The following is a 15,717-nucleotide window of genomic DNA, read 5'->3' on the forward strand; positions in this document are numbered from 1 at the left end:
ATGTTTATGGGTGCTCAATGCTTAGCTCCTATTTGTAAGTGAGAACATATGATATTTGGTTTTCTGTTCCTGCATTAATTCACTTAGGATTATTCTGCAGAAGAAATGGAAACACAGTAAAAGCAGTCCAATATTTCCTGAACATTCTTGATACCATTTCCACATCTAGAAAAGATGACGTGCCAAACCCACAAAAGACTCATTTCTTCACGGTACTTTCAATATTTCATTCCTTCTCTGTCCATGATCACACTTTTCCAGACCTCAAGGAAAAGTAGTGACAAACCAAAGTGCTTTTACAATCACAATGGCCACAGTGTATACTTTTCAGAAAAAAACTGTTCTCTTAAAGATGAACTACGGCCGGGCGCGGTGGCTCATGCCTGTAATCCCAGCACTTTGGGAGGCCGAGTCGGGCGGATCACAAGGTCAGAAGATCGAGACCATCCTGGCTAACATGGTGAAACTCCATCTCTACTAAAAATACAAAAAATTAGCCGGGCGCTGTGGCGGGCGCCTGTAGTCCCAGCTACTCAGGAGGCTGAGGCAGGAGAATGGCATGAACCCGGGAGGCAGAGCTTGCAGTGAGCCGAGATTGCGCCACTGCACTCCAACCTGGGCCACAGGGCGAGACTCCGTCTCAATTAAAAAAAAAAGAAAAAAAAAGATGAACTTTTCCCCAAACCTAAACATTGTCTTAAAACACTTGCTTTGATTTTGGCTTTAGGAAGATTTTACTGTGGTAATATAGAATCGTAAGTTCAAGCCATACCTCTGCCAAAACAAGTCTTATCACCTCCCTAGTTTTAGTTCCTTATGCACTAAATATGTATAGGGCTTCTCCTATTCAGAGGAGACGCTCCTCCTAGTTCGAACATTCTAGGAGCTTATACCAATATCAAGTAGAAATTCCTCTATAAAAAGATACAAGAGTTAGTCAAGGAAATCTATTTTTTTCTTAAGTAAAAGAATACTGACTGCATTTAAGACCTCAAATAAATATTTGTATTAGTAAATATTTTTATTTACTAAGTGAAATAGGATGCAAATAATTAATCTTGATTACAACCAAATGTTCCTTTGAATTAAGGTCCCAACAGGGCCTACCTTGCTTAAAGAAAACTATCTTTCAAGATAGTCTGATGAAGACCAACTCGTTTATGTGAACTTCAAGGTACTTTCAGGTGATGCTGCATATTAAAAGTCTTAACACAACAGGTTTCAAAACAGATGAATAATTCCTACCTGCCATGGAATACTTCCACACCAGCGTTTCCCCTCTGCCTTACTTCTAATGCATCGGAAGAACAATCTAATGAAGTATAAAACACAAATACTCAAGGTTATGAAAATCCATTAGAACAAGAGATAAGCTTATTTTTAATCCAAGAAAACATCTTGCAACTATTTGATACTGGCTTTGGGAGGTCACTTGAAACCAATTACTTTTATGTACACATTTAAAAATTATTTACTGCACAGAACATTTATAGGGGCTAAGAAGTCAAAGAATAAATATGGCATGGTCGCCAGAGAACGCACACAGGTTTATTCTTTTTAGTCTGTAACGAATGACTGAAATAGAAATAGAAACACTGATCAGCAATGGCTACTAAAATCAGAGAAATGAGAGATAGCCAGACACTGTGTGTCCCTGACAGGGAGAAACAACACTAGCTATAAAGCAATGTTGCCCAAAAAAACTCAAAACAACCAAGCCAAAACAAACAAAAAACTAACCTCTAGATCCAATGACCAATTCATAGGAAATAGAAACAACAGAAGAACGCGGAAAACTAGACCATGGAGAATATAATCTGCAAAATCTTGGCAGCGGGAAACGCTATAGGACAAACAACCTGATCCCTTCAACAAATAAGTTACAAGGGAGAAAAAAAGATGAAGGGAAAATTAAAGAGACTTAAAAGACATATTAATCAATTCCAATTTGTGAACCTTATTTGGATCCTGATTTAAACAAATAAAAACTACTAAAACTATTTACGACATTTTATGAGTCCACTGAAAATATGTACACCAACCGGTATGCTAAAAGAGTCCAGCTGGATGCAGTGACACACACCTGTAGTCAGTCCCCTCTACTCAGGAGCCTGAGACAGGAGGATCACTTGAGGCCAGAGGCTGCAATGTGCTAAGATTGTGCCTGTGAATAGCCACTGCACTCAAACCTGGGCAACACAGCAAGACTCCCTTCTCTAAAACATAAAAATATATTTTTTAAAATAGTTCATATCTTGGCCGGGCACGGTGGCTCATGCCTGTAATTCCAGCACTCTGGGAGGCTGAGGTGGGCAGATCACAAGATCAAGAGATCAAGACCATCCTGGCCAACATGGTGAAATCCCGTCTCTACTAAAAATACAAAAATTAGCCCAGGATGGTGGCGCGTGCCTGTAGTCCCAGCTACTTAGGAGGCCGAGGCAGAAGAATCGCTTGAACCCAGGAGGGGTAGGCTGCAGTGAGCTGAGATTGCAACACTGCACCCCAGCCTGGCAACAGAGCGAGACTCTGTTTCAAAAAAAAAAAAGTCTGTATCTTTTAAAGGTACATACTAGAATATTGACAGATGAAATAATGTTATCTGGGATTTCTTTCAAAATAGGGCAGGGGTTACGGGGTGAAGTGGATAGGATACATACAGAACAAGAGTAGCCATGAGCTGGCAATTGTTGAAGTTCATGCTACAGTACCCTATCTTACTTCTGTATATATTTACACTCTTTCCATCAAAAAAACAAGGTGAATACAGACTTAACATCCCAGTGCAAGAAAGTCCCTGCACACACAAACACAGCCCATACTCCAGCTATCCAGAGGTGTCTATGCTGTTCCACTGCCGAACTAAGCCATGCATCCTCCAGTCTACTAGACTTTGCATGGGTACTACTCTCCATCCAAAGCATATCCTCATCATCCCGATCTGTCTACCATCTTCCCCATCTCCAGCTACGGAAGTCCTACTGGTCCCTCAAGGCCCAGCTTAAGTCATACCTGCTTGGCAAGGTTGCCCCACATTCCCTTCCCTGTTTAATCCATGAACTGCCTCTCTGCCATTACTTTTAATGGCAAAAAACACAATTACATTTACAGCAACCCAATGAAGCTCACTGTCCAGCTATAAAATATAGCTGACTGTCCAGGTATATTTTCAGCTACTAGAGGGCAAAAACCATATATAATCTCTTCATTCCCAACTATGACTTGCCTGGTGTACATAATTAAGTATTGCTGCATAAAATAGAACTGATTTATGTCATTACCTAAAATAACTCCTCAAAAAATTTAATTGATTAAATAAGAACTTTAAAAATAAATATTTTGTTTGTTGAAATAGGTAATGTATTCAATCCATAAGTATTAAAAACACAGTGAGGAGCCCCTTCACACCCTATCTGCCCGGTTCACTTCTCTCCCAACATGTAACTGCTCATTAGTTTTTTGTTTATCTTTCCAAGAGATTTTTAAATGCATATTCAAGTCAATATACATTCTTTCTCCTCCTCTACACAGATGGGTAGCATAACATACATACTGCTAAATACCTTGCCTTTCTACTTTTACCTAGTACCTTGAAAATTTTTCTATACTAACATATATGTAAAGAAGGCCCTTGTTTTTATTATTTTTTTTCCAGTTGCGGTTTTCCACTGTATGGGATGTTTCGTTATCTTTAACCAGAACCCTCTTGGTGGGCGGTTCACCTGTTTCTTATCCTTTACTATTAAAACCAGTGGCACAAGGAGTGAAACTGCGCATACGTCATTTCACATACGTTTCAATACGTCTGTGGTACAGCTCCTTATTTCTCATATTATGTATTTGTGCTATCCTTCTTGACCAGGTGAGCCTCTGATTTTCTTTATTAATTATCTATATACTGCTTTCTAACTCATTAAATGTAACTTTTACCAACATTAATTCCTTCCTTCTGCTTTCCTTCAGTGTAATTTATTGTTCTTTTTCTAACTTCTTAAATTAGTCCCATGATGTACAAGATGAATCACAACAGTCTGCATCCTAATTCAGGAGTCCTGGGCAGGTCCCAGTCCCTTGACGCCACTACTTCACCAGGACACATAAACAAAGATGAACAAGCCCAAACAGACAAGTAGTCCATAAAAGTTAAGCTAAAAAGAAAATACGTCCAGCCCCTCCCTCTTGTACAAACACGATTTTCCCATCCAAGTTCACAATTTTTAAAACCTTACTGGTTTAATTTTTCCCATTGCAATAGGATATTATATTAAACATATGTAATACAATTTCTGAAATGCTTTGAATGCATAAAATTCAAAGTACCAGCTGCCATCAGTGGGTGCTACTACTTACAGAAATAAATCAAGAACAAACCTCTGCTGTTGTTTAACGCATATCAAGTACTTGAAATCTTTACTGAAAGAATATTTCATAAGTACAGTCACATGCTGCATGATGATGTTTCAGTCAACAGTGGATGGCATGTACAACCGTGGTCCCATGAGGTAATACTGTATTTTTGCTGTACATTTTCTTTGTTTAGATACACAAATACTTAGCACTGTGTTACAACTGCCTGCAGTATTCAGTATAGTAATATACTGTGCAGGTCTGTAGCCTAGGTATGTATTAGGCTATATCAAGTAGGTTTGCGTAAGTTCACAGTGACGTTCGCACAATGAAATCTCCTAATGACGCATTTCTCAGAATATGTCCCCATTGCTAAGTGACTCATGACTGTAGTGTCTACTTTAAAACTCATGCCATGTAGACTTTCAGGAGAAGGGCAAGAGTTGGAGAAAGAAGGAAGGAAACACACTGAACATCTGCTATGTGCTAGGCACAGTGCTAAAAATGCTTTCCCTTACATTTTTAATTAAAATCAATCTGGATGGGCTTTTCTGATTTTAGGATAAAAAGTTTGTTTGTTATGTTTTATTATATTGTGAATCAACAAAGAATGCAGTGGAAATATATTTTTGCAGAGAAAGCAAGTATCAAGTCCACTATAAAGAAAAGCATTAATTTCTGCAGTATGTTTATTAATTGTTTTCTAGGACAGAGGTTATAGGCAATAACGATGAAGCAACCAGCCAGAGGAAGCCAGACCTCTTCAATCCTGACTTCTTCACCAAAACACAAATCCTCCCATCTTCCTAAAGGTAACCGTCCAACTCAACATCACATTGCCAAGTGCATTCACTCTAGCAAGGCTGCGGTTCTCTCAGCCTCCAGAACTATCCTCCTTGGTTCGAATCCCAGCCCTACCACAGAATTAGTTCTGAAACATCAGACACCTTAACTGACTGCCCCCTGTGGCAGTTTCCTTTTCTGTAAAATGGCAAAATGATATAGTCCATACCTCATATGGTCATGATGAAGACAAAATACAATCAGAGCAAAGCCTGATATATACCAAGGTCTCGATAGACAACAGAAATGCCAAGTTCACTCTCGCTGATCACCCTGCTTATTCCTACATCCACACTTCTGCTGAAGCTGTTCTGCCTCAACACTTCCTTGTCCTCTCCTCCATCAAAACTGTCAAGGTCATTCAAGGACAACTTCAGGTCTCAACTCGTCCACTTTCTATGTAACCTTCCTAGCCCTGAACTGTATGTCTTAGAGTCAGAGAACCATCTGGCATCTGAACGTCTTCAATTTAGCACTCTAACGTGCAGAGGAGACTGCACCCCAATCTCAGTACGTCTAACTCTTACTCCAGTTGTATCAAAGGCTCGTTGGGGATTATGAGTTCATATCTTTACATGCTCCAGCTCTGGAAAAACATAAAGTCGAATTTCTACCTCATTCTTTTACATGAACATTCAAGATGGAAAAAAAAAATGTAAAAGTAAAAAACAAAATTGTAAATGTTCTAGGAAAAAAACAGAGATGAATATTCTTGTAGTCCTAAAGTGAAGAAGGCTTTTCTAAGCATAGGATAAAACTCTGAAGCTGAGAAATAAAGAAGTTAGTAATTTTGACTGAAGTGAGAAAGAATTTAGTAGTTTTTAAAAGTTTACACTTCCATATGATGAAAATACTATAAGCAAAATTATAAGACAAAAAGCAAACTGGGAAAACGTAATTGCTGCACATATTACAAAGGGTTACTATCCTTTATACACAGGGATTGCTCCCATTGCACAGTGCAGTGCATGGTACTGTACACCGCCTCATAAGTATGGCTTTATTCAGTGGGTCCTTCACAGCTGGTGGGGCCTAAGATTCTGGCTGGGTCTAGCGCACGCCTGGTTGCCTCTCTATCATCAGCCTGCTCACTATACTAGGGCTAGATAATCCGCAGGTCAATTTCACCCAATAGTCAACAACACGAGGAGTTTTCTAGACATGTGAAGTTTCAAGGGTTATTAAAAGTAAAACATTTTGAACATCTCACCACAACCAATTAATTTTTTTTTGAGGTGAATATTTTTCTTTTCTTTTTTTTTTTTTATTATACTTTAAGTTCTAGGGTACATATGCACAACGTGCAGGTTTGTTACATATGTATACATGTGCCATATTGGTGTGCTGCACCCATTAACTCATCATTTACATTAGGTATTTCTCCTAATGCTATCCCTCCCCGCTCCCTCTACCCCACGACAGGCCCCGGTGTGTGATGCTCTCCTTCCCGTGTCCAAGTGATCTCATTGTTCAATTCCCACCTATGAGTGAGAACATGCGGTGTTTGGTTTTCTGTCCTTGCGATAGTTTGCTCAGAATGATACCACAACCAATTATTTAAAGAACTAAAACTTGTTTTACCCACATCTAAGCAAAGAAATATTTCCATTTATTTTGACCCTGTATCCTTGAGAGTGAAAGCTCTGTGAGAAACAGAGAGAAAGGAAAATGTGAACTCAGCAGCTCAATGACAATGTCCAACATTTGTATACCAGGGTGTGCCACATCATTCATGTCAATGCAAGATTTCTTCCCCCTGGTTCTACTGAGATTATCGGATTCCTTTACTGCCTGTACACAGAAAGCCCTCGCCAAACGGCCAGTCAAATGCTGGTGAGTGGTGCCATCTGGTGTTTCAGTTAGAGATCTGCACACAAATGCAGCTACACAGAAAGGGATGAAAAAATGGGCATCTTCACCTCAGTTTACACCTCCCTTCCATCACTCTGTTGCACCTGTCTCCTGGCTATATTAAGCCAAACATAATAATATTAATTAGAGGATGTAAAATACTTAAGTTCTTAAAAAGAAAACCCAGACTGTGTGAGGGAAAGGCTGTACTCCCCTAGGTCACTCGCCAGGGGTTCTGGCTGAACACCCTTAATGTTCACTAAGGAAGCCATCATCCATATATAGGCTTATCTATTTCTGTTTAAATGTCCAGTCCATACCACCTATCAGGGTACCTGGTTTTCTGTTGTTAGTGTTTTTTAATTTGTTGTGTGTTGAGAACTGCCTTTTACTTTTATTTGTCCTAAGATAACCTTTTTTTTTTTTTTGAGACTGAGTCTTGCTCTGTCATCCAGGGTGGAGTGCAATGATGTGATCTTGGCTCACTGCAACCTCCACTTTCCTGGCTCAAAGTGATTCTCCTGCCTCCCGAGTAGCTGGGATTACAGGTACCCGCCACCACTCCCAGAGATGGAGTTTCACCATGTTGGCCAGGCTGGTCTTGAACTCCTGCCCTCAAGTGATCCGCCCACCTTGGCCTCCCAAAGTGCTGGGATTACAGGTGTGAACCACCACACCTAGCCCTAAGACAACCTTTTTAAAGCTCCAGTAAGTACCTCCTAGTAATAGTGTTCTGGATTTGGGCTAAGAGAAATACATGTAACATACTTTTTTGTTCTATTTTAAAATAATAATCCCCTCTCAGTCTCATCCATCTAGTACAAAGAATGTTAACAGCAAGTTCTCAAAATTCTGACCTCAATCACACCTTTCTTCAGAGCTGCACATTCATTTTTCTAGCTGGTTTCACATGAAAATAAGACACAATTTGGCCAGGTGCGGTGGCTCACGCCTGTAATCCCAATATTCGGGAGGCTGAGACATGAGAATCACCTGAACCTGGGAGGCAGAGGTCGCAGTGAGCTGAGATTGTGCTACCGCACTCCAGCCTGGGTGGCAGAGCAAGACTCTTAAAAAGAAAAAAAAGAAAAAAAACAGACATGATTAGTCCAAAGCTGTACATGTTGGCCACACATCCCAATACTCTCCCAACCTGACTTTTCTTCCTTGTCCTACTTAATGTAAACACAATACACAGAAGTCCCACGTTAGCAACCATTTCCCTTCTGAGCACTGACAATGTGCCAAACACCAGACCGAGGCCATCACACACATTCTCCCTCGGAGTCCTCCAACCCAGGGAAGTTAGGGTCACCGTGAGCAATATTCCAGATGAAAAAATGGAGGAAGGAACATGCTTATATGCCCTGCCAGGATATACATCTTATCAGTGCTCTTTCAGCAAGTTTTCTCCATTCTAATTGCACCCAGTTCCACTGCTGCTACCTCAATTCAGGCCCATCATCTCCCACTTAAGAGAAAGCTGGTGTGTCTGGAATCAGTTGGACTTGGGTTTAAATCCCAGCAATGCCACTTTATAACCATGGGTCCTCAGATTCCCTTTCTGACCTGTCTCAATGGTAGTTTCTTCATCTGTCTGGTAAACAGGGATACTGACATCTATCACAACAAATTATATGAAGGTAAAAGATAATGAACAGGCTGGGTGCAGTGGCTCACACCCATAATCCCAGCACTTTGGGAGGCTAAGGTAGGAGGATTGCTTGAGCCCAAGAGATTGAGACCAGCCTGGGTAATAGAGTGAGACCTTGTCTCTACAAAAAAAAAAGTATGTAGTGGGCTTTCAATGGTAGCTAGTATTTCAGTGGTCTCTTTGCCCTATTTTCACTTTCTAATCTGTCCTCCACAGTTCTTCTTTTAATGCAAATTGGATCAAAAATCCAATTTGTTAGTGGCTTCCTAACACCTACCACAGTGTGTCTGTATGGTAAAGGTCCTCCAGTAGTACGTAAATGGTTTTAAGTATCAGTAGAATATAATAACTTCATGCAATAAAGGCTTACCAGCCCCACTGTACCAGCAGAATACAATCCAAAAATGAAATTTAAAAAATTCCATTTACAACAGCATTAAAAAACATAAACACTGAGAAATAAATTTAACAAAGGTATAGGAACTCTGTAATGAAAACTATTAAACAATGCTCAGAGACTTTTTTTTTTTTTTGAGATGGAGTCTTGCTCTGTCGCCCAGGCTGGAGTGCAGTGGCGCGATCTCGGCTCACTGCAAGCTCTGCCTCCCGGGTTCACGCCATTCTGTTGCCTCAGACTCCTAAGTAGCTGGGACTATAGGCGCCACCATGCCCAGCTAATGTTTTGTAATTTTAGTAGAGATGGGGTTTCACCGTGTTAGCCATGATGGTCTCGATCTCCTGACCTCGTGATCTGCCTGCCTCAGCCTCCCAAAGTGCTGGGATTACAGGCATGAGCCACTGCGCCCAGCCGACATTTTTAAAGTCATAAATAAATGCACTACATTCATGGATTAGAAGCCTCAATATTGACAACAAGTCTCTCCAAATTGATCTACATAGATTCAATGCAATCCCAACAGGGTTTTCTGTGGAAATTTTTAAAAGCTGATTGTACATTTTATATGGAAATGCAAAGATCCTAGAATAGCCAACACAATCTTGCAGAAGAATAAAGTCAGAAGAGTCACACTATTTTATCTGATTAATTATGTACAGATAGGCAAATGGATCAATGGAACAGATTAGCAACCCCAGAAACAGACTTACATATATTAGATCAATTGATTTTTTACAAAGATGCCAAGCATTTCAATGGGAAAAGGAAACTCTTCAAAACATGATGCTAAAACAATTGGTAACATATGTAAAAATAAATGAACCTCTACACTACCTTATATACTATACAAAAGTAATTTAAGGTGTAGATAATAGACCTATGTGAAAAAGCTACTTAAAAAAAAAAAAAATCGGCCAGGTGCAGTGGCTCACACCTGTAATCCCAGCACCTTGGGAGGCCGAGATGGGTGGATTGCCTGAGCTCAGGAGTTCGAGACCAGCCTGGGCAAAATGGTGAAACTCCGTCTCTGCTAAAATACAAAAAAATTATTGGTGAGCACCTGTATTCCCAGCTATCGGTGACTACTTAGGAGGTAGAGGCACGAGAATTGCTTGAACCCAGGAGGCGGATGTTGCAGTGAGCCGAGATTGTACCACGGCACTCCAGTCTGGGAGACAGAGCGAAACTCTCTCTCAAAAACACAAACAAACAAAAATAAAACTATAAAGCTTCTAGACAATTCTTGGCAATATTTGTGACACTGGGGTAGGCAAAGATTTCTTGGAGATCAGACAAAAAGCACAAACCATACAAAAATGATACACTGGACTTCATAAAAAATTAAACCATTTGCTTTTTAAAAAGCAATTAAGAAAACACATACCACAGACTGGGAGAAAATAGTCACAATAGAAATATCTGACAAATAACTTGTATAGAGAATTTTTTTTTTTTTTTTTTTTTGAGAAGGCGTCTCCCTCTGTCACCCAGGCTTGAGTGTAGTGGTGGGACCTCAGCTCACTGCAACCTCCCTCAGCTCACTGAATCCTCCTAGATTCAAGTGATTTTTCTGCCTCAGCCTCCCGAGTGGCTGAGACTTCAAGAGTGTGCCACCACGCCCGGCTCATTTTTTGTTGTTTTTTTGCTTTTTTTTATTTAGTAGAGATGGGGTTTCACCATGTGGGCTGGCCAGGCTGGTCTCCAGCTCCTAATCTCAAGTGATCTGCCCACTTCGGCCTCCCAAAGTACTGGGATGACAGGCATGAGCCACCATGCCTGTTCTAACCTGTATAGAGAATTTATGAAGAACGCTTCCAACTCAGTTTTAAAAAAAGACAACATAATTTTTAAAACAGGCAAAGATCTCCAAAATTATACTGTATGATTCCATTTATGTAACAATTGTGCAATGACAGAATTTTAGAAATGAAGAACAAATTCCTGATTGCCGGGGTGAAGAGGGTAGAAGGGAGGGAAGGGGGTATGGTTATAGAAAGGGCAACAGAGAGGTCCTGTGATGGAACTCTTCAGTACCTTGACTGTAGTGGTAGACACATGACTCAACAGGATAAAATTGTATAGATTTAAATATACACACACATACACATATAAATTGGTTCAAGTAAAACTACCTTTACCAATAAAACTGGTGGGTTGTACCAATATTAATATCCTCTTAGTGATATATTTCTAAACCTTGCAAATGTCACCATTGGGGGAAACTGGATAAAGTCTATAGGGGATAACTCTGTATTATTCCTTACAACTGTATGTGAATCTAAAACTACTTGATAAAAATTTCAATGCAAAAAAAAGGACAAAAGATTTAAACAGATACGTTGAGATTTTCTGATGGCAAATAGCCACAAGAAACAAAGTGGTGCATTTATAAATGAAATTCAACTCCACAATAAAAATGAATTTCTGATACATATTATATAAATTTCAGACATTGTTAAGTAAAAGAAGTCAGACACAGAAGAGCACATGCAGTAGGATTTCATTTATATAACATTCAAGAACAATCAAAACACATCTAAAGAGATAAAAATCAGAACAGCGATTGCTGATGGGGGTAGAGATGGGAGGGGTGAAATTAACTTGAAGGGGACTGATGGCACTTATTGGGGTAATATTTTGACTCGGATCTTGGTTTTATGAGCAGGTACATACATTCTCAAAACTCAACTGGCTGAAAACTTAAGATGTGTGTATCTTACTATACACATAACTAAATTAAGAAAAATAGAAGTATGAACGGTACTCAGGTATGTAAAAATTGTAGGTGGTACTCAAATGCCTTCAATTGGGTGGAGGGGATCTAGAATATATAAATTCTGAAGTGCATAGAATATCACACAAAGACTATCACATCCTGACCCCTACCTTCCTGGCCAGCCTTATCTCCTAAAGTCTCTGTTCAAATTTTCCCTGAAAACACCATGCTAATTCATGCCTCAGTACTCTAATGCAATATATTAATCCATTAAATATGTCCTCTCTGTAACACTTAGGGAATTCGTACTTTATCTTCAAATACTCATGACAAATATCTCCCATCTCTATAGACTTCTCTGCCCTTCCCAAATTCCCATATAAAGGAAAGGAAACTAACATTTATTGAGTACTAAATACCTGTCAGCCATTTTTACCCATTACCTTGTTCTATTATCAGAATTAGAAGGTTGACAAGTTAAGTGCAAGTTAGTAGCCAATGGTCAGCTGACATTATAAGCTACTTGACAGTTGGGGAGGGATGATTGTGGAGCCATTTACGTGAAAATTACTAGAAATCAGACTTCTCAGATTAACTAGTTGCTCGGCAGTTACGGAGTGACAGCCCAAAAGACACTTAATACATACACAAATTTTGTTTGTTTTTTAAAATGACTTTTAAAGAACAATCCTAATACATACCTGGTACATATGTGGCTGCAACTCTTTCAGGGAGAAAAAAAAAAGCAAATATACTTAGATGTTCCTTTTGGACCCTTACCTGTATTCTTTCTTGTCCTGTGGCAGAAGCAAACCCTGAAGCTCTACCACAAAGTCCTCATGCAATAAGCAATGAGAAACAGGAATGCTAGAGAAAAGAAAAAAGTTGAAAACATTTTTAGGTCAGGAACAGAGATCAACATCCTAAAGTCAAACCAAAACTATGGGCTTTTACATCAAGAATCTATGTATAACCTCTACTGGGTAATTCCCACACATTATCACAGCTGTGGGCATTCCTTTGGGGAAAGGGTCCCTAGCTTTCATCTTTACCCACTTTCTCAAATAAAGCATAACTATTTCTTGATGACTCAAAAGTTTAAAATTACACTGCACTGTGTAACCTCTACACTGAGATCCCCCTATGAATGACATAATTAGGGCTGGCTGAGGCCCCATATGAATTTTCTCCAGGCTCTTCCTTCATGCTTTCCCTATAATAATCTGAGAGCTGTCACTTAGTGCTATTCACATGCCTACCTCTAATAATATGTCCTATATGCTTCTTGCTTTGGGTAAGTTTTTTAATCACTCCCAACTTATTATGAAAAAATTTAAATATATATAACATTGGAGAGTAAACAGGTTTGAGTGAAAGTTTAAAGTATTCTCCTATACCTATGGCACTTTTTTTGGCCTATATTTTGGTTATCAGATATATTCCAAATAAATCAAGTTTATCAAATAATTGTCTTCAAATACCACTGTACTAGTTTGTATAGCAAAGCATTTGTGTAGATGGGACCTAAATAAGAGTGTGTCTCTTAATGTAAAACCAAATCTTATGCCACCATTAATGCTGAATTCCTGCAAACGTAAAAATGCTTCTATCTCACAAAACTTGACCTGGGTACTGTATCTGAGAGGCTCAGTGTAAATCATCTAACTCATGAAACAGAAACATGGGAAGTTAGTGTACATGTTGAAAGGACACTTTTCTAATACTGATATCCATTATGTACTTTACATCTGACACGTGGAAAAATAACTTTTCTCTAACAAGTTCCGCTGAATGGAGAGCAAATGTTTAATGATGTGACGGTAGTTTTAAAATTCACATAGAAAATGTAGGCACTTGGTATTGTGAAAACATTAACACTTGACAAACTATTAACTTTCCTCACTTTAGAGAAGATGCTTAACATTTCTGACTCTCTCCTCCCACCTCAGCCTCACGAGTATCTGGGACTACAGGCGTGTGATACCATGCCCAGACAATTTTTTTAAAAAAATTTTTTGTAGAGACGAGGTTTCACCATGTTGCCCAGGCTGGTTTCGAACTCCTAGGCTCAAGCGATTCGCTCGCCTTGGACTCCCAAAGTGCTGGGATTACAGGCGTCACACACCGCCCCACGCCCTCCGTTGTTTCTTCCAGCGCTAATTTCTTTGAATTATCAATTTCACCATTTAGATGCAGAGACTCCTATTTTAAAATAAAAAGGCTAACAACTAATCACTAGAGTGTTTTAAGCTCAAACATTTAAAAAAACAGTCAGGCCTAAAACTAGTGCAAAACACAGACAAATTATTTGCCACCATGTCTGCTATGTGTCCTTACTCCTTTAAAGGGGGAGGGATTGTCTGAGCAGGAGAAGGGAGTGGTTAAATCCTGTCAGGTGAATAGAAACCCAGAGCTGGAAAACACTGATCTTCAATTTTACAGGTAGGGAGACCATCGGACCAGAGAGGGAGAGTAACCAGCCTCGGGTCACACAGCCAGAATTAGCTGGGTGTCTTCCGAACACGCCACGCTGCCCTGGGATCACCAACTGCTTAAAGGGTCCTGACACCGCAGACCAGGACCCCACCACTCCTCGTCCCTGTGGCCCCCGACAGCGGGGAGCCGGCAGCTCCTCTCGGGAGGCAGCCACAGGGAGTGGGGCCCAGGTCGAGACCTACTCGGTGGCCCGCACGAAACTGCACGTGTCTGCCCGGCACACGTAGAAGCTCTTTCCTTTATTCGGGCCATCGCGGACTCCGGTCTTAAGAAAGCAGAAAGTCCCTGAAGAGACAAGAAAGTGAACAACGATTACGCCACGCTAAATTAACAGGCCCCAGGGGACGCTGAGACCCTGGCCCCTTACCGTGCTCCGGACATCTAACCACTTCCATCTCGCTGCGTCCCGCAAGTTCCACAAGGCCCCGCCCCAAATTCTGCTTCCGCCTTTTACTCCGCCCTCTTTGTTCAGGAACCAGCCATCACTCAGCTCTTGCAGTCTTAATCCCGCCCATAATTCTCTGCCCTGTCCCGCTATCAGCCAATCATATAGGAACTTCGCTCACCTCCAACCAATCACAGCCGCCCTCAGGTATGGCGCGCGCCGAAATCAAATACGAAGCGAGGGGGCGTAGAGGACCCGTTATTTGCTGGCTGGGGCGTGGCTGAGGCTGGGGAGAAACTTAGAAGGCGGCGGGGCTTCCGGAGGAAAGGAATCTCGGAATTGCAGGTCTTGGAAGAGGGAAGGGCAGCTCTTGTTTACGTTTAAGACCGAGAGGCGGCCCTAGGGCTAGCGCCAGTTAGCAGGCTCTGAAAGGCCCTGGCTTCGCGGGCTTCTCTGAGCCAGGCTGGCGCTCGTGCGCAGTGGGCTGCTAGCTCAGTCGCTGGCGGGGAGGCGGGGGGAAGCCGCAGCTGCAGGCGGAGCCGCGAGATTTGCGGTGCAGGAGCCGGAGCGGCCGGGGGTTTGGTGGGAAGTCCTTGGAAGCTGCTGCGGGGAACTGAAAAGGCTCTCATAGGCAGGCACAAAGACTTCTCTAGGACCCCGCCCCCTCCCCCCCACAATGCTTTAAGTTTGCCTTGTGTTTTAGATTTCACAAAGTGCTTACACATACACGGCTCTCCTCACTCAACCTGGTGAGATGGAAGATCCCGAGACTCAAATTTGAGAGACTCACCCAAGGTCAAAGAGTTGGCGAGTGGGCTGGTCCGTGGACAGGTGGGCAGGTCTCGGCGCCATTTGGCCCGCGCAGCTGTTTCCTGTGTGTACTGGATGTTCTGTAGGCTCGCCCAGAGTGGAAGCCCCGAGTTACCAGCCTCAACGTGGAAACCACGGAAGGGGAAATAGATGACTTTTGGTGAGGGCGAATTTTGCTTTAGCATTTTGTATTGTCAAACTTTTTTTTTTACTAATAT

At 41.1% G+C, this 15,717-nt stretch overlaps 1 protein-coding gene across 2 annotated transcripts in view; it reads right to left on the minus strand.

Moving 5' to 3' along the window:
* Window positions 1-14,752, minus strand: part of TTF2 (transcription termination factor, RNA polymerase II) — a 43,760-nt gene extending 29,008 nt beyond the window's left edge. For both annotated transcript variants that reach the window (XM_011933076.1, XM_011933075.1), the window contains exons 1-4: window positions 14,672-14,752; window positions 14,487-14,589; window positions 12,589-12,675; window positions 1,246-1,312 (exon numbers count right to left, since the gene is read on the minus strand). In XM_011933076.1, the coding sequence (XP_011788466.1) occupies window positions 1,246-1,312; window positions 12,589-12,675; window positions 14,487-14,589; window positions 14,672-14,699 (285 nt within the window). In that variant the 5' untranslated portion in view covers window positions 14,700-14,752. The remainder of the gene's footprint in view (window positions 1-1,245; window positions 1,313-12,588; window positions 12,676-14,486; window positions 14,590-14,671) is intronic.
* Window positions 14,753-15,717: the final 965 nt, after the last annotated feature.

Source organism: Colobus angolensis, unplaced genomic scaffold (genome assembly GCF_000951035.1).
Source record: "Colobus angolensis palliatus isolate OR3802 unplaced genomic scaffold, Cang.pa_1.0 Scaffold124, whole genome shotgun sequence".
In the NCBI taxonomy this organism is placed as follows: Eukaryota; Metazoa; Chordata; class Mammalia; order Primates; family Cercopithecidae; genus Colobus; species Colobus angolensis.